At 46.1% G+C, this 21398-nt stretch overlaps 3 protein-coding genes across 4 annotated transcripts; all 3 read right to left on the minus strand.

The window, feature by feature from the left end:
- Positions 1-13: 13 nt before the first annotated feature.
- On the minus strand, positions 14-2562 carry PPO2 (Prophenoloxidase 2). The gene is made up of 4 exons (XM_001361071.5): positions 1454-2562; positions 1300-1395; positions 456-1217; positions 14-390 (listed from the first exon to the last, which is right to left on the minus strand). Exons 1-4 carry the CDS (start codon positions 2435-2437, stop codon positions 175-177), a joined length of 2058 nt encoding a protein of 685 aa, XP_001361108.2. The 5' UTR covers positions 2438-2562; the 3' UTR covers positions 14-174.
- Positions 2563-4056: 1494 nt separating this feature from the next.
- Positions 4057-17147, minus strand: LOC4804568 (putative sodium-coupled neutral amino acid transporter 11). 2 transcript variants are annotated; one of them, XM_001361072.4, is made up of 11 exons: positions 16964-17147; positions 16353-16691; positions 13600-13659; positions 8075-8374; positions 7729-7843; positions 7376-7628; positions 6088-6158; positions 5818-5979; positions 5475-5587; positions 5176-5367; positions 4057-4784 (listed from the first exon to the last, which is right to left on the minus strand). In XM_001361072.4, exons 2-11 carry the CDS (start codon positions 16407-16409, stop codon positions 4521-4523), a joined length of 1587 nt encoding a protein of 528 aa, XP_001361109.3. In that variant the 5' UTR covers positions 16410-16691; positions 16964-17147; the 3' UTR covers positions 4057-4520. The 2 variants fall into 2 exon arrangements, with proteins under 2 accessions (XP_001361109.3, XP_015040018.2); XM_015184532.2 differs by lacking the exon at positions 13600-13659 and having other exon boundaries at positions 16353-17147.
- Positions 17148-17758: 611 nt separating this feature from the next.
- On the minus strand, positions 17759-19075 carry LOC4804569 (leucine-rich repeat-containing protein 34). Its single transcript, XM_001361073.4, has 2 exons — positions 18563-19075; positions 17759-18507 (listed from the first exon to the last, which is right to left on the minus strand). Exons 1-2 carry the CDS (start codon positions 18984-18986, stop codon positions 17768-17770), a joined length of 1164 nt encoding a protein of 387 aa, XP_001361110.3. The 5' UTR covers positions 18987-19075; the 3' UTR covers positions 17759-17767.
- Positions 19076-21398: the final 2323 nt, after the last annotated feature.

Raw genomic sequence — 21398 nt, forward strand, 5'->3', positions numbered from 1 at the left:
GAACAAAAGTGTCTTTGTGGAATGCCATGATGTCTTGTTTATTCTGGGGCTAGTAGCTCAATAAAGATGCAATAGATTGCTAAAAGTAATAAGAGTACGAGTATATCTAGTGATGTGCAAGGCCGTCGTCAGGGTGGATGTGGATCAGTGCAGTGCAGGGCAGGAGCGGCTCATTCAGCGGGTCGGGCGCGTGACCGTGCGGTTCTCGTGACGTATGTTCACGTCCACGATGCTCATGTTGGGAGTTAGGAAGTTGACAAGACGATCAGCTCCAGTGCGGGGCAGTCGATCGAAAGGATAGCCCATGGCCTGGCGATCTGGATACAGGCGATCGCGGACGCCACAGTAGGAGGCGGCATCACTGCAGCGACCTACCAGCTGCTGGTCAACCTATATCAGAGCCCAAGGAGCGGTCAGATTAACGATTATCAGGGATGGGTAAAGTATTGACTTACCCTGTCGTTCTCGTAGTTGGAGATCATGACGAACAGATCGCAGCGAAGACCCTCGGGCAGGCCCTTGGGGATGAGCATGTGGTTGGGCCAGCCGCAGCCGCAGAAGTTGAACTCCAGCTCCTCGGGCGAGCCGGCAGTGGGCCGATTGGCGTCCAGGTTGCGGAAGGTGCGCTCGAAAGGAATCGTCACACTGGACTCTGTGGAGCGGCGGCGAATGGTGTTGGGTCCGGGATTCAGCGACACCACAAACTTGTCCAGCTCGACCATCATCAGGCGCTGCTCCCGCAGCAGCATGGGCTGGCCACGCTCGTCGTTCTTCGGGGCAATGAAGATGCGGCAATAGCCAAAGCGCTGGGCTCCTCCGTCGTTGTTCACGCTGATGGTATAAGTGAAGGGCAGATGCTGCAGATGGCTGAAACGAGCGAAGACATTGCCGCGGGGCAGGAAGTCGAAGCCGCGGGACAGATCCACATCCGACTGCTGCCAGAAGGTGCTTAGGGCATTGGCCTGTCCCCCATTGGTGGCCACCTGAATGCCCGTGATCGAGATGCCCGTGTAGTTGAGCTGGGTATCGGTGTAGGCGGGCAGGCGAGACTTGTGCTCCTGGAAAATGCGATCGATGTACGAATGCCACTTGTAGAAGACTGGATCACGCATTGCCGTGGAGACATCGCCCATCACGCCGAAGGATTCCAAGTGCTTGTTGCTCGGATCGTGGGAGTACGAGATGAATGTGTGACCATTGTTGTGCAAATCTCCATACTGAAAAGTGCAGCATGGATGTAAGGAGCATCAGTACTATATTTTAATCTCTCAGAAAGGGAGGGGAAGAGATGATTCTTACCAAAACGCGATTCGGCGACAGAATCGAGGATTCAATCATGTTACCCAAATGATCGATGCCCTTGGCCTCGTCCAGTGGAATGCGTGTGCCACGCTCCTAAGAGACAAATTTGAATTAATACTTCTGGGTGACAGAAGGGGCAGATTTCACTCACATCCATGACGAATCCTTGGTGGATTGCCTCGTAGATGCGATCGCGCCAGCGCTCCAGGTCCCCGATCTCCACATTCAACTGATCAGCCTCGCGGTTCAGGTCGCTGAGACTGGTGTTCTCGAAGCGCGGCGGCCAGGCGCGACTAGCCACCAAGGAGTCCATCTTGGGGAAGTACCCTTCGGCAATGGGTTCGCGCAAATTATTGAACGGCTGGACGCGGGACAAGTTGTTGCTGAAACGCTCCATGTTGTAGCGGGCGATGACCTGTTCGTGCATGTAGTAGAAGAGCTCGCCACGACGATCCTTGGCGACGATGCTGCGGTCGGAGGCCTCGAAGGGATAGACTAAATGCCAGTGCCAGTGGTGGAGGTTGACGCCCAGATCCTCGCGGAAGTACCAGAGACGGTGCTCGGGATCCAAATCAGAGGCCGTGTAGTCGCGGGGAATGGTGATGGGCATCCGCGAGCCGGATTGCACCACAAACGACTCCTCCCGGAGCTGGCGCATAACCTGGGAATCAATGAAGCGGTCGGGGAAGGTCTGCGAGAAGGAGGGCAGATCCAGACCCTGGGTGTCCGGACGATGGAGCAGGGCCACCGACAGGGCATAGTTGAAAAGAACCGGGTTGACACGATCTCTGGCGTAGACGGCCACGCTCTGCAGGTCGTCCACGGAGCGCATGTTCATGAAGATGTCGATCAGGCGGCCGGCAATGCGACGGTGCTTGGGCAGGAACAGGGAGAACTGCTCGTCACGGCCCAGAGACATGGGGATGCGTAAATCCGGAATGGAGATCTCACGCACCGGTACCCGCTGCTCCACCTTCTCGCCGACACGGCTCTGCACCTCGTTGCTGATGGGACGGTAGCGGTCGGTGAGGAAGGAGTCCGGCACATCGAAGACTGTCACCGTTTTGCCCTTGTCCATGAACACGGGCTCGGTGGGATGCTCGAAGAGCAGCAGAAGATTCTTTTTGTCAGCCATGTCGTATGATTGGAGGTGTACCTGGTACCGGGAGGAGGATCACGAGATAGACTTGCTTGGCAGAGCGGTGTCACTGGAAGCTATGAGACTTCACAACTGTGACTCTCCAATGGACTGTCTAGCCTTTTATACCCCCCAAACCGCCTCCTGCTATCAGCAGAGACCACAATTCGGAAACCTCTGGGAACGAACGCGCGGTCTATCTTCGGGGATGATAAGACGGAGAAATGTTTGTGCAGGAAAACCGCAGTTTTTCTTGTTTTGTTTTTGTTTTTTTAGCATATTTCTAAAATACATTCTTTATTATTGTAAGTACATATATCTTGCTGTTGAATTTCATATGCTTATCTAAACATATTATTTGAATGAACTTTGATCCGAGTTGGTTTGCTTTGGTTATCTTTGGTGTATGCACTCGTATATAAATTAGTATAACTCCTATATATTCGCAACAAATGCTATGATCCATCGTCCCAGATAATTCGATTCTAAACAATTTTCTATATAGATGCATATTGGTATAATTTGGTATACGATACGTACTAAGTACATGCATAATACAATTATAATCATAGTACGTTTATTCGATTCCCATTTTGGTTCTATTCGATCAACAACGTGTGTTGTATTCCCTAATTTAAAGAGTTATCATCCCCACACCATGTAGCTATATTTGATATAAAGAAACAACGAGATTTGTTTGGCGAATGGAATACATATATATGAGAGATATCATACGAAAAAGCAGTTGTATAGAATAGAGTGTATATACAAGAGAAATTTGTTTCTGTTTTCCGATTTCCGTTTTCCTTGTGTATAAGCGATAGTTTCAGTTGGTTATTGTAGATCTTGTAAATAGTATCTTAGAAAAGCCCTTGGTTGTGTCCTGTGTTCCTTGGCCATGATATGTTGTGTCTAAGCTCTTAGAGTAGAGTCGATCGTGGGTTTGGGTCTGCAGTGTCTTCAGTTGGTTGGTTCTCTTAGCCAGAGCATAGGTAAGAAGTGAGTGATTGTGATGGAAAGCGTTGTGTGTTGTTGGTTTGACCAAATGTAAAAACTTGAATCACTTCCAAAAATGCAGTAGTTGTTGTTATGTACATAATATCGTGCAATATAAACCAAGAGTTGTACAAAAATATACCTATCTATGTGTATATATAAATCTCTGAGTGTCTGTGTATATGTGTATATGTATAAGTATAAGTTAATTCAAAATAGAATTCAGTGCTGTTAACAACTCAAAACTGTTGTCCGATCGATGCGTAGGAGATTTGTATATGGAAAGGATTGTATGTTTGGATAAAGCTTCTTCGTGTCTGGGAGCCAAAGCGATTCTCTGTCTGTATGTCTGTAGACATATATAGTACATACATATACATATATAAAACGTTGCAATATGATCCGATAACATACATACTATACATATACATAGTTACAAATTTATGTTTTAATAATACTTTGTTTGATTTTGATTTGATTCTCAACTTTGGATTCATACTCGTATTTCTCAATGGAATGGATTGCAGGTGTATATTGGTGCCCAAATAGTTTCTGAATACGCTAAAGCTACGGATAACATCTAGTTCTAGTTTCGTTTGATTTGGTTTTGGAATTCTTGCTTTTAATGGGATACAATACATCGAGGAACTTTCACTACATCAGTATTCTGGGGCTGAACAACATCAACATCAAGTGGGATCCAACGAAATGTACAAACGAATGGGTTTTTGATTTTCGGGTGCATTAGTATAACCAGACCGGGGTTACTCGATCAGGGAGAGAGAAAATTCCTTGCCTTTGTACTGAGATTCACTCGTATCACTTCCCATTTCCCACTGTACCATACAGTACTTTGCCTACTACTTACTTCCACAGATACTCGTGCTTTTTGAGTATCTGAGGCTCAGGTACAAGTTTCTTTCTTTGCGAAGGTGCAGCTGTAAAACCGAGAGTAAAATCAAGAGCTCCAAACCTAAATACGAACACAACAATGATCCCAGCCCGCCGACTTGCAACTACTAATGGCCTGAAGTAATGCGTTTTGGCTTCGATTCCGTTCCCATTACCCTTCCTATCGCCCGGACTAATCCACCGTTTTTGAGGAGGCCACATCGGCGGTGGCATTCTGGAACTCCTGCCGGCAGTAGCCCAGCACAATATCCGACCGACAATCATCGCCCATTAGGCCGGGCAGCAGCACCGCAGCTCCCAGGATGGTCACCAGGGCACCGAACACCACCAGGCCCAGGGCGGGCAGCTTCTCGCGGCTGAAGAGGGCGTGCGGCTCCATCCGGATGTAGGCCAGCCCGGGCAGTATATAAGCCAGGGGTATGGCTGCCAGGAGACCCTAAAAATGCGTGCGTGTGAGTGCCGACATAAATTTACATAAAAGTACAAAACTAAAAGGGCCTAAAATTGTGTATGGGACCATGGGATCTCTTGGAAAGGTTTGCTAAAGTTAATAAACATTTCTTAGCTCTCAATGGAGAACTTTACTTGTGGATTTAAAAGAGTAGGAGAACTTTACTGTTGCATAACGTATATAAATATTGTATGCGGGGGGATTTTATCATCTCTCCATGTGGTTTGTTTGGAAAATATCCGAAGAGCATTTAGCACTGTTGGCTATAGATTCAGCCCCCTAAGAAGTACAAGTACATACTTGACAAGTACTGGTCAGGGGTACAATGTTTTGGGGTTCAAGGATGGAAAGGGTCCATTCGAAAAAGCAAACTCACATTGAGTTCCAGCACCGAGCCGAGACAGTCGGTCATGGGCGATATGATGAAGGCGCTGAAGACGATGGCCATGGTAATGGCTTTCGAGTACTCATCGATGATGGCTCCCTTCTCCAAGTTGGGGTCCTTGTCCTGGGTAAACTCACTGATGGGTTCCTTCAGCACGAACCGATGGACTAATGCGCGTACAATCTGGCCGACAGAAACGGAAAGAAATGCCAGAGCAAAACGGGAAATAAATGTAGCAGAAGTGTTCTCAAGTGGACTGTGCAAATAAACAGGAGGATGAGTGGGCTAACCTCTCGAGAAACGAAGCATTCGATGGGAAAAGTCAGCAGTATGGAAATGGAGAAGAGTACACGCGAGAAGTTCATCAGGTCGTCATCCCAGCAATAGTTCTCCAGGAGGTCGCCTGCGAAAAAACAGTACAGTGAGATGAGAGATCTGAGGAGAACCCAGGCATACAATTGTGATAGCCCATCCTCAGATAAGAACTGAACCGAACCGAAAACGAAATGGAAATGGGAAAAGGGAAAACAAGGAAACTCTACAAATTGCCTGTCAATGCAATTAAATGCAATTTACGTCAATCCCAGGAGCCCTCACTCCCACTCCCACTCCCAGTCTCCCTCTCTTTCTCACCTTGGGACAGGGCACGGAAGGTGGAGTATCCAGCGATGCCGAACAGGGCCGCCACAGTCCAGGCGAAACCAATCGAAATGTGGGTTACCTTCTCCCAGCGCTCCATGGTCGCGTCGCGCATCGATTGATAAACGAGGAACGTATTGTGATGACACATGAAAGCTGCAGTCCAGACAAACACAAATACCAGATACGAAATTGACCACTCGACAGATGGATGGAGATGTAGATGGAAATGGAAATGGTGGATGGAATCCACTGGCAACTCACCAAAGACCATGATGCCCGTGGCTGGTATGACATCCGAGTTAGCAAAGCTCCACGAATCCGCAGTGTCCGTTCTGGAAATACATTCATCAAAGGGCAAACAGAGAGGGGAAAAGGTGTAAGGAGGGAGAAGATCGTAGGTAGGGGAGAAGAGGAAACGAGGAAAAGGTTTTTTCCCAAGAAATATTACTCAAAAGTTAACACCAAATTAACATTTCGCTGGCTCTGAGAAACGTGAAATGTTCGCATACGGAATAAGCAAAAAAAAAAAACAAAAAAAAACAAATGCTCTGGCGGGAAGATAGGAAGCAACGTAACAGTGGGGCAGGCCGCAAATTGGAAATTTATTTAAATTTTATGCCCCGCAACAGACGCAACATTCAAGGGTGAACCGAGCTGCCCCACGCCCTCCCCCCAACCACTTTTTTAATCTGAAACTAAAGCTGAAGCTGAATCTGAATATGCAGCTCCCCTTTTCGGTGGCCCTGAAAAGTGGCAGAGAAAGTGTTGCTCGACTAAGCTGCTGGTCATGGGACCCCACCCCAGCTATGTTGGTTTATATGTATATAGTATATGCATGGCTATGTATGTATGCATACAACTAAGTTGCCGATGCAACAGACTCCTCGACTCGACTCGACTAATGAAAAGCCATAAAAGGCAAACAAGTGGCCCAACACTAAATTTCATGAGCTGAGCGTCCCCAGAAGCAGCTCCACCAGTAGCCACCGCCCTGGGCAGTTGCCACAGATTTGAAAGCACTAAAGCGGCACTTAGCTTGGCACTAAAGAACCACCGCCGTGAACCACCTACCCTACCGCCAATCGCAGCCCCTAACTCAACTGCAGCTCAGATGGTGGCTGGAGGTAGACAATTTGTAATTAAAATGCAAATAAATCATTAAGTGTTCACGTTCAGTTTGGTAATTTTTATAAATGGCTTTTAAAACAAATGGCTTCAGTTGCTAATTATCTTTTTAATTGACGTGGTACAGAACGTTACTGACAACTCAGGCTATCATCAGTCTCGGAAGACTAAGAAACATTAGGGTATAGCTTCTCTTTTACAGAAAACTTAGTGGTTTAAGGAGTAAATGGGTTTAATCTTAATCCCCCCTCTTAGGGAAACTTCAACCTCCATTCCCATTCTCACGGAAAAAGTCCCCTACAGCCAATCAAGGATAACTATTAACCTATCACCTGCCAAGCTCCCACGCTTCTTTGTGTCGATTGATATAGGAAGTATAAATATATATAGGAAGTAGAGCTAGGGGAAGAGCCAACACACTTACACTTTATAATCGCCGGACATGAGCTTGATGATGACGGCAAACAGGATGAAGACGACGCAGGCCAGGCTGATGAAGCTGGCCCTAGCCAGGCGGGAGACGTTCTTGTACAGGCAGAGGGGCATCACAACGCCGACGTTGACAAAGAAGACCACGCCCAGTCGAACAGCGCCCATCGAGGCGCCCCAGGAGGGGAAGAAGCGAACGAGCACTTTGGACAGGGTATCGCCCACGACAACGTTGTACGATATCATGGCTATAAAGAGCGGAGCGGAGATTGAAGGGAGGAGGATATTGTGTGTATTCGCATGACAGACGACCGACCCACGGAGCGACCCACGGAAATCTTTACTCACCCAGAAAGGGATACATGAACTGGAGCAGGGAGAGCAGGTAGTAGCCGTACTTCCCGTAGGCAGCCTCCATGATGCCCGGATAGCTGAACCTGCCACAAATGTGGCCGCATCTGACCTGTAAGTGGAACGGCTATTAAACGGTTGTACACACGAGCAGATGGGTGGGCGGTTGGGTGGCTGTGTGTGCTTTGGACTCTCATTGATTATGCAGAATATCCAAATGCCCAACGGAATGGCATTCGGTATGGATTTGTCTAGATTTCAACTTTAAAACCTGCTTCGAGGCTGCCCCAATTTGCGCAGTTCGATTGCTCGTCGGAATTAACGAGCAATTTGCTGTACTCACCATTAGGATGAGTGAGTAATCGGTGATGTAGGCGACGAGGATGAGCAGGGCCAGGCCCAGGCCGAACCCGGCCCGGTGCAGGGCGTATGGTATGCCAATGACGCCACTGCCTACAATGGAGTTGATATAGTTGAACGAGGCCTGTGGCAACGAGGACAATGTGTCGACCAGCGTGGCATCATGCTGTGGTTGCTGTGGCTGCTGCCGTTGCTGGGAAGGATTTTGTTGCTGCTGCTGCTGCTGCGGCTGCTGTTGCTGTGGCTGCTGTCCCTGTTGCTGATGTGTCGGCTGATGGTTGTTCTAGGAAATGGGGAAGGGGAGAAACAAAAGCATTGGGGAAAGATAGAAATTGGTCTCTCTAGTGCTCTCTTTGTAGCTCGCCTCGCTCCTGTCTAATATTGCACGTTGATTGCCTCGAGTGGCTCTTTACATCAAAAGCAAAGCCACCAGAGCCACCACCCCATCTACCACCAGTCAGCGTTGCGTATACGCAACATCCTTGCCAAAGGTAAGCTCGTATCCGTATCGTAAATTGCGGTTGTGCCAGAATCACTTGGTGTCGGTGTCGGTTAGAGTATGAGTTGTATGTGGCTTGTGCCATTGTTTCGATACCAATCCAACTGGCATGGCACCGGCACCGCCAACGGCACCCTACCCCCCTCCGCGCCTGGCTGCCATAAAAGACAATTTTATATCAAGAGCCCTAACATAAACATAAATAAAATTCCTCAGCCACGTCATAAAGTCACGAAAGGCTGGCCAATGCTGCTGTGGCCCGAATAAAAAAGGGAACGGGGATGGGGATGGGGATGGGCAGGGTGTGACGTTTACAGCCCCACATGACTAAGAAGGGAGAGAAAGAAAACCAGAAGGGATAAAGCCGAATTCGGGGAAAAGTTCTGCCAGCTAGCTGGCAATTAAAGAAGTTTTCCCAACTTAACTTTGGAGAATTCAAACAGTAAACAGTGAAACAGCAAACAAAAGCCGGAAAAGTTTCGCATCAAGAACTAGAACCTCACTCCGCTCCTCCTTTAAGAGTGAGGAAGCGTAAATATTTCCCGCGCACTACTTTAAAATGATTGTCGTGGGCGAAGGTGTCGGCACAGGCGATGGGTAATGAACATTTCCAAAGGCAAATTACGCGCGAGTTGAGTTGAGTTGAGCTTTCAATTCAATTAAGTGGCGTCAAAGGTCGCCTCTGAGAGACACGACACCCATTCCGCCTGGCAAAGTGCCGTTGAGTATCAAAAGAAAATGGCTAATTATGAAGAACGGGCCTGGGCCTCGCCACACTTCAGTGTCAGAGCCAGTGGCAGTGCCAAGAATCCAATGCCAAGGGTGGAGCATCCTGGCAAGGTTGCGACCAGCGGCAGCAGCAGCTGCGGCCAAATGAAATTACAAAGTATCCGTTGTCAGACGTCCTGTTTCTGTCCTCCGTTTTCTGTCTCCTGGCCTCTGTCCCCGTTTCCCCGCTACCCTCGCACAGGAAAAACAAATTGCCGCGTCGAATGGCAAATGGAGAAGGCCAATGGGCCAACGTTAATCTCGAGTCTGAGGGGTGCAGGGCTGCAGGGCTGTGCGCTATCCTCGCCTTTCAAAGCTCCGGGAACCCACTCCACTCCGTAATGGAGCGGGTGATGCGATACGAGTGGGAGAAACAATGCCGCACACTAAACGGGATAATTTATAGCCAGTTGACTTGATTATTTTATCATTGGAAACATTACCCCTACATTACATTTTTATTGCCACTTGTCCCTCAACCTGAATGAAACTATCCTCACAGATTATCATAAATAAATGATATGTATGAATGAACAAAGTCTGTTGTCGTTGTGCAATCGAGCATATTTTTGGGAATGGAATTATTCATATATCAACGAGGGGGAACGTTGTGAGTTGCTGCGGACACCGCAACTCTACGGTTATACCCGATACTAAGTCAGTATGGCTCTCCTCCGGCAGACGCCGCTAATATAAAACGACACGACAAAGAGTGCGTGCGAGAGAGACAGAAAATCAGTCTGAGCGTGACGTCGGGCGCTGCGTAGCCACTGCAAATTGATTTGTTCCTTTTGGCTAAAAAATGGTCTGATCTGATCCAGATTCAGCAATCTAATAGATATGGTCATTATCTATGATTCTGCGTTTTTAGTTTTCTCAAATCTGCAATATTGTGGATGCATCAGATTTTCGTCCTTTGTGGGGGCGGAAGGGGGTGGGACGAAATTTTGAGATATACGTTTTATAGGGACATCTTAAAGGAGTGTGTGCACCAAATTTGGTTACTCTAGCCTTAATAGTCTCTGAGATTTGTGGTTGCCTCAGATTTTCGTCCTTTGCGGGGGCGGAAGGGGGTGTGGCGAAATTTGGACAGGAAACGGTCAAGGTCCGATATCACAGGAGTGTGGATACCAAATTTGGTTGCTCTGGCTTTTATAGGTTCTGAGATCCTTGAACTCATATTTTGCAATTGGCAAAACCGACCATGAAACCTGTGTGTTAGAGTGAGACAGAGCGAGAAAGAGTGAAATTGTTTTCGTGATTCTGGCTGTAATAATTATACGATCTGGTTCAGATTTTGCACTCTAGAAGATATAGGCATCTTCTACGATTCTGCGTTTTTAGTTTTCTCGTATCGTTGAAATTGTGGATGCCACAGATTTTCGCCCTTTGTGGGGGCGGAAGTGGGCGGGGCAAAGTTTTGAAATATTTTTGGAGCAGTGACATATCACAGAAGTCTGGATCCAAAACATCGTTGCTCTAGCTCTTATAGTCTTTGAGCATTAGGCGCTGAAGGGGACGGACAGACGGACAGACGGACAGACGGACAGACGGACGGACGGACAGACGGACAGACAGACATGGCTCAATCGACTCGGCTATTGATGCTGATCAAGAATATATATACTTTATGGGGTCGGAAACGATTCCTTCTGGACGTTACACACATCCACTTTTACCACAAATCTAATATACCCCAATACTCATTTTGAGTATCGGGTATAAAAAGGAGTCGGAGCCGAGAGCCGGCAACCGGAAGTCTGATGCAGGACAATTGTGCTGTCCGCACTTTTGGGCCGGGCCAACGAATATTTATGCACATAAAAGCCTCCTTGAATTTCCAGTAAAAATTCTCATAAATAATTTGTCGGCATTCCCTTGTCAGCAATTAAACCTTGCAAATCCAATTAATTGCTAAAAAGGAAAAAGCGAAAACGGCCGAAAAAAATCTCAGTCGAAACTCGATTGAGGAATCAGCGTGTAAAGCAGGAAAAAGGCAACAACGAAAAGAAAATGGAAAAAAGGGAAACAGAGAAACAGAGAAACAGGGAACTGCGAACAAGAGATGAAAAGTGTTCGAGGCTTTCTCGGATGCTCACGTATACGGTCCCGGTCCCCTCTGCCCATGCAGGCCATCCCAGCAAATATATGTACCTGTCCTGTCTAACAAAACCTTTCTAATAAAAGACAAACACTGTCGAAGGCAAACAAAAATAGGAACACTGAGACCTGAGACCCGAAACACTGAAGGCAATCTCCATGAGAATCCAGAAGCCTGAAATCACGCCAAGCCAAAACGATTCCGACCTGGTCCAGAGAGTGGGCCGGGCCTGATGGCAAACAAACCATTTCATGCACTGCACGATTTTAATTAATAACACTCATGTGTTTGGGGAACCCGCACACCCTGCTCCTGCCTCTCCAACTCTCGTCCTCATTTCCTGTTGCTGGTACATCTAACTTAATGATCGAATCAAATGTACCCTCTATTTATATTGCGATATATTTGCCATAGCTTGTGTTTTGTATTTTGCAGGGATCAATACAAAGCACTCCCTCCTCTTTATATTGTATTCCTATCCCAACCAAGTGCCTATATACCCCACGAGGGATGCTGCAATAGCCCAAGGAAATTGTTTGATTAAAAATGGACAAATATTTTTGGCTAGTCCGGGCTTGGCTAATGAAATTACAACGAAAGAAAGCAACACAATGGGAGTAACAATTTTCACTTTAATGGAAGCGTTTAGGCAAACACTGTGCCGGTGGGCATGGACATGGGGTGAATGGTTTATGCTAACAGGGGAGCCGGGACCCAAAATGATGCGAGTGGCAAAATGTTAACGTGACACTCGCCGCAGGAATTGCTCAACTTTTTCACTGCAGCTTGTGTTTTGGCTGGGGGGGGGAAATATTGACACAACGTGTCGACATCGTTGCAATTGTTGCCACCGCCATGCCGTTGCCTGGGCTGCCTGCACACATGAGGATAGACAAACAGAGCCCATGGCTCACCCCGGCTCCCCCCCGCTATCTCCATGCGGTGCCAAAGCAAACACAAACATGCAAGGCAGCCAAATGGCGCACAGTCTAGAGGTAGTTTTGAAATGGTAGGTTTCGACCTGTCCTTCACATTTTGACTGGCATTTTCAGTGCTTAATTCAATTTCTGCCGTTCCTTTTAACTGCTTTCTACTGCAATTAATCAGCCATCTTCGACTGTGGCCCACAGAAAAGCCTAATTGAGAACCAGCCACGAGGTGGTTGAGAGCGTCTCAACTATTGGCAATTTGCCTTGGTGGCGACGCGGCCATTAGTTGAGCAAACAATCAGGACTCCTTTTCCGCACCGTACACCCATCCCGGCTACTTTTAATGTCGGAATTCGGACAGCCTTGGCTGCCTAATGGCTTCGCCAACAGCAAAACTTTCGGTGCGAGGGCCTAAGAAAACAACAAAAGCCACCCACCCACACAACGGGCTCCAGAGAGAGAGGGATCCGAATGAAATTCCTTACTTATGCATGGTAATGCATCAAATATTACACAATGTTCCGTTCTTCAAGTTCTAGGCCAACATTTATTGCTTTCCTTTCCCCGTTTTCCCCCCCAAAAAAGCAAGCATGTAGAGGAAATCCCTTTTGTGGCTGACATTCTCTGGTGTTATTTTCTGTTCTAAGCTTCAGCTTATCCCTTTGTTTTGTGGTCCTCACTTTTGGACGGCTGAGTTTGTACTTATTTCCAAATTATGTACTGGCACCTCTTCTTTGTTTCACTCCAATGAATGTTTCTTTCCACCTCGAAAGAAATATGGTACATTTTTGATTGTAATTTATCATCGTTATCAACTGGTACGAGATTTTGTTTGATGCAATATTTAATAATGAGCGCACGAAGGCAAAGTCTACAGAGTAGAACAGCAGCGACAGGAAAATATTTCTTAATAAGAAAATTCTTTTGATGTCCAGAGACCAAGAGCAGTTTGGACCACGAATGGCAGTCGGACACCCAAAAGACCTCGGAAAAGGTCGCGGCCAGAATGCCTGAAATGTTCCTTCCGCTCTCTGACTCTGACTCATTCTCGTTCTCGTTCTCTGGGTACATATGTATATGTGAAGGCGGCACTTGGAATTTAATGAATGTGAAGAGGAATAGTACTATATGTGAATGTGGACTACTACGAATGGCAGTGCGAGTGCAGCTGGGGACTAGAAGAATGACTAGGAATGTAGGTCAAATTTTACCTTCATTAAATTGTTGAAGTCGTCGAATGCATAGGCCTCGGCAACGGACACATCGCTGCCCTGTTGAAATGAATAAGAATCAAATTGTTAACCATTAAAGTCGAGTTCACTTCATAGCCATTGAGCGCGGCTGTCATAGCACCAGCAGTCCAATTCCATGCCCCATAAAAAAAATCAAACAAAAATATGTATCAAATCAGAAAAACAAAAACATGCAAGAATACGAGAATACGAATATATACATATGTGCATTGCATACCAAAATTGAGGGGGCGACGGATCGAAAAAACAATCCCAATTTATTCGCATGTGAAATACATATATTTTCTATCTTTATACGAGTGTGCGCATATATGTATCTTTATGGAACACGTGTGTATACAATATATCTGCACTCCCCTTCCGCTGTGGCAAATGCGCGGGGCTCAGTGGATGGTTGAATACGAGTATCTTTACTTTTTATCGTTTCCCTCGTCAATTTCAGAGATGCAGACAGAGCCACAACCACAGCCACAGCCACAGATACATATACAGAAACACAGTGGCCCAGAACGCGTTTGCTTTTATTGTTTCCCCCACAAAGAAAGCGCGCTCGGCGGGTGAGGAAGAATCCATCAGAGAGCCGAAATCGCTTTGCAAGGCAAACGGGAAATCGAAACCATTTAGGACACACAATGCAGACCACCCACCGATGCCCAGATCCCCACGAGATGGATAGATGAACCTGCCAACGACCACGACGACGGCTTAAGGCAGGGGCCACGGATGAGATTTGCGACTCGTTTTGATTGCCTGTCAGGCTAGGCTCCAACCCATCCAGGTATGCAACAGTTTTGTGTGCATTGCATAATTCTTCAGACACATTACGCATACGCCACATGGTACGCCTCCACACAATGTGCACTTGACACTTGCTCGACCACAATTCACTTTCAGCTCGAGTGCCTGGCACACACCACTCATCCACTCGTGCACCCGTACCCACACTCCATCATCCACTTAGTTGTAGACGTAGAAGTAGTCTCCCTGCCGGTTTGGGTCTGCTGACAGCCATCAATAGCCATTGGATTTGAAAATTATTTAAATTGGGTATTCCTGTTCAGTTTTCCGTTGTCTTCTTTTGGCCCGAGTGACGTTGGATTTAATTGGGTCAATTGGGATTGGGATTGGTATTGGGATTGAATTAAACGTTCATGGGGCTTAGTGGCCAATTTGAAATTCTAATAGAAGTTAATTGTTGGGGCGTGGGAGGGAGTGGGGGAGGGACGCCCAGTCTGTCCGAGTTTAGCCAGTGCACTGGCTGATGCCTCCCTGACATTGATTTCTGTTATCTCATCGTGGGCGTCATTGTCATTGTCCCTCTCCCTATCCCTGTCCCTATCACGGTTCCTGTTGCTGCTGCTGCTGCTGCTGTTGCTGTTGCTGACATTCTTATTTGATGCCTCAGCTGGCACAGCAGCCAGCCTGGCCAAGGCCAGCCAGCAGATGCCAGGGCGCCACATGCCTTGAATACTAAACGTGGCGATTAAGTGGATGGGGATGCGGCAGAGATGAGGATGCGGATGCGGATGCGGATGAGGCAAGTGCAAGTCAGGCTCCACTCATCGGTTTGTGGAGCAGGCCTCATAAATCCTCCTCCACTCGAGTATGTGTTGTGTAATTAAAGGTCGTGTTCGCTCTTGCCTCTTATTGATTTTGTTATCAAGTATGCGAGCGGCACTCTTGGGAGCTTAAGGCTTAATTAAATTTTCCACTGAAGTTTAAAGTCCCTAAAAAGTTCGCTGCGTTCCTTCCTCACAAAAGTTCTCGCCCCATAAAGGCCATCGGAGAGACAATGAATCTTCGAATTTCTATCCTCAGAACACTTCTGTTTGTTCTGCCTGTGTAGTGGGATCTAGCCATTAATCATACCAGGGCCGTGGCATGTTGTGAATTGTGATTTGGATTATCACTCAATCAGGACACGATTTGATGATTGTAATGTGTCATTGCCTGAGTTGGGAGGACGGTAAAGGTCCTGTTGGGGTTGGGACATCGCTGGGAAAGCGTTTTCGTGCCAGTTGGCAGTGGGTGAATGAAAACAAATTGATTTAACAGTTTTCGTCCTCGTGTATGCTTGTATGCGTGTGTGTGTATGGCGGACACGCAAGCCAATTTCAGAAAGCGAAAGGAATGAAATGGAATCCATAACGAGCTTAAGGGATTATTGAGCATAATCCATTGTGGCATCGGGGCTCGAGCATCGGCAGCTGCCGAAATCCTGCAGCCAGATTGGTGTATGCAAAACGCCTGCGGGAGAAGGAAGGATGGTTTCCAGGATGGTTTCCATGGATGGGTACATTTTGATGGATTGACAAGGGCTGTTGTTTATTAACAATTCATTTGACAAGCCACAACATGTTGACGATATAAATTGTGTAAGATTGCCACAATGTGGACAAGAAGAAGGCGAAAATGTATTAAATTTGCCCTGTAGGCGAAGCAGATCTGTCAAAGCGCTGTAGGAGAGAGGTTCATCTGGGTAATAGCCCCCCAGTTTAGTCCGTGTGTGTGCAATTAGTTGGGTTTCCTGCGTTGGCTGGCGCATCCGAGTGGGTGCAATTAGTGTGCAACAAAAGAACTACTAGTACGAGCTTGGTTGAAGTCAAGCTGGGACGCCAAAAACTGGCTCATATCAAACTGTAGTAATTGTAAGTGCATATATTGTACAGTGTAATTACAGTGGAGTACAGTAGACATTGGCATTGACTCACCTGACGCTGAAGAATGTAGCTAAATTCTGTGGCCGTGTTGCGTCGACTGTCGTTCATTTTGCTAACTTGGCCCCGGCTGGGCTTTTGGCCAGTTCCTCTTTAGTTTAGTTTTGTACGAGTAATAGTAAAAGTAAAAGTTTTAACAGCTTTTTGCTTCTGCTTCTGCTTCAGTTTTAGTCGAGTTTACGTAGTTGAGTTTGCCTTTAGTTGTGCTCCAGCAGAGAGCTTGGTTTAGGTTTGGTTAAGTTTAGGTGGGTTGTTGGCGTGATTTTTTGTTGTTTATTATTTTTTTTTTTTTGATTAAAGATAGCTCAGTTCAAAGGAAGCAGCAGCAGCCGTCTGCAAGCAAACAAACAAAATGTACCTAAAGTAATGGCAAATAATTGAGACAGTTGCCGAACACTTTTCCTTAGATTGTTGCTTGAAGTTTGATTGAAAGTTATACAAGAATTATACAAGATACACGTTCGCACTGGACCAACAGTTATACTCAAGGATTTATTTATTGGCAAATAAACTATTTGTTTTTTCTTTAAGTGTTTTTTAGTTCATTTATTTTGTGTTATTTGTGTAGAAATTGTCATTGCATTTTTTTGCTGAAGTTTTCTGACCGTTTAATCGGGTGTTCGATGCGATTAGGTTGGTTCGACGCTTTCGTTGAGACTGCTGCAATACAAATATATTGCGAAACTCTCAACAAGGATAACGTTGGCGTTGTCCTGTCGTCGCGGCCTGACTCTGTGTCTGCTGCTGCTGCTGCTTTTGCCTCGTGTCGCGTCGTGTCTCGTTTGCTGCTCAAGCTCTGTTCTGTTCTCAATGCTTCGCAGTTGTTGGCTGCGCATAATGCTCTTATTGTTGTTGTTTTTTTGACTTTGAAATTGCCAACAATAATGCACACACTCAGACACACTTTAAGGACACACTCGCACACACACACACACACACACACACACAAACACATGCACACATTAACATGCAAGAGAGCAGCGCTCTCTCAATAACAAAGCAAAAGCCGGAAGGAAGGAAACGAAAGCGAAAGTTGCCAGACATCGCACAGCTGTTTAACCAGAGCTTTAAGCTGTGTCAGCTCTCTCTCAAAAGAGGTCATTTTTTTGCAGAGCCTGGCAACGCTCTCGTCTGTCGACTCATTTCATTCATCTTTTCAGTTCGCACGAAAACAGAGATAGAAATAGAAGCACGTGTGCAGGGGGAAGCTTTTCTTCCTGCAGGTACTAGAGATGAGCAAGAAGAATGATGATAACGGATGGAAATGGAAACAAAACTGGCAATACTAGTAGTAATCATCGAATTGGTAGGAAACTTTGCCAATCAATAGCTCATGCGGAAGGCTAGATTCATTTTATTTGAATAATTTTAACACAACTTTTTTAAGGCAAATACTATCCTTTCTCCTGTCAACGCCATGGCACAATGCGATAGTCCTGCAGGGCCTCATCGTAGGTATAACTTATATCGATTTCCTCGTGGAACAGCACCTCTGCGTCCAGTAATCGCCGCACGATCATGGCCGAGCGAGAATCGAAACTGTTGCCATAGAGATTCAGGCGCTTCATCTTTGACTCCTTCTTGATGGTGAGCAGAATGAGATTGATGCCGGACTCTCCAATGTCGTTGTAGTTTAGATACAAATGCTGCAGCATACGGCACGAGCTGAGATACATGGCGATCCATTCACCGCCATGGGTGCCAATACTGTTGCAGCTAATGTCCAGCAGCTCCAGGCCGCCACCCTGCGCAATGCCTCGCATTAGGAAAAGGGTGCCATCGGCGGCAATCAGATTGCTGGCCAGATTGAGCTCGCGCAATGCGCACTTGCTTCCGTACAGATACTCGGAAATGGGCTGCATGTCCTGGGCCGTGAACTCGCAGTGCTGCAGCGTGAGCACAACTAGGTGGTTCTGCATCAGAAGAGAGCCAATTATTGAGGCCATCTTTTCCGTGTCCAGGCTGAGCTTGAGGCCCAGGAGGCGGCTGGCATTCAGGCTGCGCACACCCGACTTGTGGACGCCATCGGCTATAAGGGCGAAGTTGTACTGGGTAAGACTGCAGTGGGACACGTTGAGGGTGTGCAGGGTCTTGTTGACCAGCAAGAATTCTCGCAGCATACGAACATTCTGATCGCTGAGGGGCGTGCCTGTGGGTGAGACGGTGACTTACTGGACCTGGGACTCCGGCAGACCCTTCCTTACCCTCCAAACTGAGCTCGACGACCTCCATCTTTGCCGCATTGAGGCGCAACATCACAAAGAACTCGGTTGGCAGCTGCATGAGCTTCAGCTCGATCTTCCACACGCGAATCAGCGAGAGGGCAAACTCCTGCAGCAGTTTTGCATCCCAGTTGCTAACCACCACGCTCCAGATGGACACCTCCAGCAGGGATCGGCGCAACAGAAAGTTCACGATGATGCGAAAGTCACGAATACAATGGTATCTCCGGCCAATACGCTCCTCAAAGTCCAGTCTCCGGAACTGGAACTTCTTGTACGGCCGCTTGTCGTACTCCCGCTGCCAGCAATGGAGCAGCATGATCGTGAACAAGCGCGGCTTCACGTTGGCCGGAGCCGTGCACTGACCCGGATCATATACGCACGGCAATCCTACGTCGCACATCATGGTCCAGCTGATCCCTTAATATGAAATGTAAATGGAAAAAAAACGAGCTATTGTTGAATTTGTGATGACAATTTGTACTTGGGTGTAATGGAGTTTCGATAGATTGAGGTAAACTTAGGTGTTGGGTGAAGCAGCTCCATCCAAGTGGAGTTAAATCCACGATACCACACCGTAACCTATATACATACATACATACATACATACATATGCTTTCTAGCGGTAGCAGCCTATGCAGCCGTTCTCCCGCGTCTTTCTTTCTTTCGCCTTCCGCATCGCTCTCTCTTGTATTAGAGCACGTGCAATCACGCAGGCGGTCCTGACCCTTGAATTTAGTCTAGACCTTCTTAAAACGAGCTAGTCGTCCAACAGACTCGTGCTCTCGTCATAAATCAAACACGAACCTTTCGCTATTCCTTCCACTCTGTATCGCATTATATACCATCACCCACAATAAACCGTATGAAACCAAACAATCGTAGACTTTTAATAAAGTATCTCAGTATCTCAACAATAAGTATTTATATACATACGTGTTCCTTAGGCGAGAAACCTAGATAGCTCCAATATCCAATTGTGGCATATTTTACCGAAGTAGTTTTTTTCACTCGTACATGAATATCTACATATTCAGTGGCGCCACAGTAAAACCGTTACTGAAATTAGCTTAAAAGTGATTTTTTTACCCTTTTATTCTCGATGACAGGTTATCTTTCTTCCAGAGATAATAGGTAGATAAATATATGTGCAAAAATATGAAAAAATGGCCCCCAAGTAACATTATTTCGAGTGAAATCTAGATTAAATAGTTCGTATGTTAAGCATGCTTTCAGGCGGGAACCAAATGCATTGTCATGTACTAAAGTGGTGTAAAAAACGTTATAATTTGAATTCGAGATGACGTGTATTTTCGTGTAGTGTATTTCCCGTCTTGATAGAATTAATAGAAATATGTCACATTCTAAAGACAAAAGCCAAAAACCTTCTGATCTGAGAATAACTGCATAAGGGAAGTTCCATTCTGGGGTTAGGTTACATTCGTGCGACAAAATGTAAAATAGGAGAATGAAACGGTCCATTTTATTTCATATATAACATATTTTTATACTAAGACTTTACCAAATTACATTACAACTATTAAAAGTTAAAAACTATACCGTTAGCCGAGACTGGGCTAATTTTCTGTGATTTTTTAGATAGTTCAATTTGTAAGAGAGACTTTGGGGGAAAAGTTTTATCCGAATCATCTTTCTTGTAGGAGATGAAAGTAAAGGAAAACATGACTTTAAAAATACCGAAAAAGGTAAAGTTTGTTTATTTTAATAGGTTTTCAGATCAAAAGTAATGAAATTACATGTCAATTGGGTAAATAAGTTAACTTTCATTAAATTTAGAAAATAATATCTGGAAAATTGTAAATGGAAATCAGTTTTATCGACTTTTCGTGGACTATGGTGGACCTTTTGGCGGAAATGTCCATATTTTTTAAAAGGTGCTTGAATACATGTAGAACAAGAACAAGAGGCTTAGACTCTTAAACAGACTCTTGTGCATTGTGAGTCCTCAAAAGACCTTAAAGTTGTATAAAGAATACAAGCACTTAAAATGTGTTAACATTACGTTTTAAACTTAAAATAGGGCAAGTATGATGCGCACACGTCTCCTTATACGAGTATAGTCGAGAACTGTTCCCCATGTCGGAGATTTTTCGATTTTATTAACCCCATTTGGATAAGTTGTCCATCATTGGCATAGTTTCGCGAACCCGCAGCACATACTTGGACAGGGAAAAATTACCATAAACGACATTTCATTCATTTATATGTCAGTGCCATAGCTATGGCCTACCTGGCCCACAATTTATACACATACTCGTACATTCTGCTTGCCATCGTCATCTTGGCAGGGATAGGAAGGGTCTGGCATGGCATCCTGACGTGCCGGCACGTGCCGTCCCAGCCATCCCAGGCATCGAGTCCCTTTCCCTGCGGTACTTATAAATACGCTTCAGACCCAAAACCGATATATTGTATGTACAATATTTATTTATACTTCTGCAGCAGCTACTATATGTCTATATGTAATCACGTAACGAGAGGAGAATGCTAGGGTATGGAAGGCATTTATGCCATTTACGGCCGGGTTGCATCTTCATTTATTTATTTAGAGGCTGAATCTGAAGCTCATTCGCAGACTCTATCACTCAATGGTCTGGCCAGTCCGCTTATAGTGATGGCGTGGCGACAGGTGCCTCATTCGATAGATAAAGTGACGATTGCGATCCATTGGCTGAGAGTTACTTTTCACTTTTACTACCACACACCACACCACAAATTGGCGGTGGTTCTTGGCTGTCTTGGCCATGTCTGGACATGGACAGGACAGGGGACTGCTCGTATCTGCATTAATTTACGT

This window comes from Drosophila pseudoobscura, chromosome 3 (genome assembly GCF_009870125.1).
Source record: "Drosophila pseudoobscura strain MV-25-SWS-2005 chromosome 3, UCI_Dpse_MV25, whole genome shotgun sequence".
Taxonomy (NCBI): Eukaryota; Metazoa; Arthropoda; class Insecta; order Diptera; family Drosophilidae; genus Drosophila; species Drosophila pseudoobscura.

What these genes read in the sequence shown, in the direction of transcription:
- PPO2 (XM_001361071.5), bottom strand. Translation starts at nt 2,437, where the DNA reads ATGGCTGACAAAAAGAATCTTCTGCTGCTCTTCGAGCATCCCACCGAG. An exon ending in TGTCGCCGAATCGCGTTTTG is followed by an intron (nt 1,218 to 1,299) that starts GTAAGAATCATC and finishes TGCACTTTTCAG; the next exon opens with TATGGAGATTTGCACAACAA. An exon ending in CCAACTACGAGAACGACAGG is followed by an intron (nt 391 to 455) that starts GTAAGTCAATAC and finishes GCTCTGATATAG; the next exon opens with GTTGACCAGCAGCTGGTAGG.
- LOC4804568 (XM_001361072.4), bottom strand. Translation starts at nt 16,409, where the DNA reads ATGAACGACAGTCGACGCAACACGGCCACAGAATTTAGCTACATTCTT. An exon ending in ACTTCAACAATTTAATGAAG is followed by an intron (nt 8,375 to 13,599) that starts GTAAAATTTGAC and finishes CCCATTTCCTAG; the next exon opens with AACAACCATCAGCCGACACA. An exon ending in CTTCCGTGCCCTGTCCCAAG is followed by an intron (nt 5,588 to 5,817) that starts GTGAGAAAGAGA and finishes GTTTTTTCGCAG; the next exon opens with GCGACCTCCTGGAGAACTAT.
- LOC4804569 (XM_001361073.4), bottom strand. Translation starts at nt 18,986, where the DNA reads ATGATGTGCGACGTAGGATTGCCGTGCGTATATGATCCGGGTCAGTGC. An exon ending in CGTCGAGCTCAGTTTGGAGG is followed by an intron (nt 18,508 to 18,562) that starts GTAAGGAAGGGT and finishes TCTCACCCACAG; the next exon opens with GCACGCCCCTCAGCGATCAG.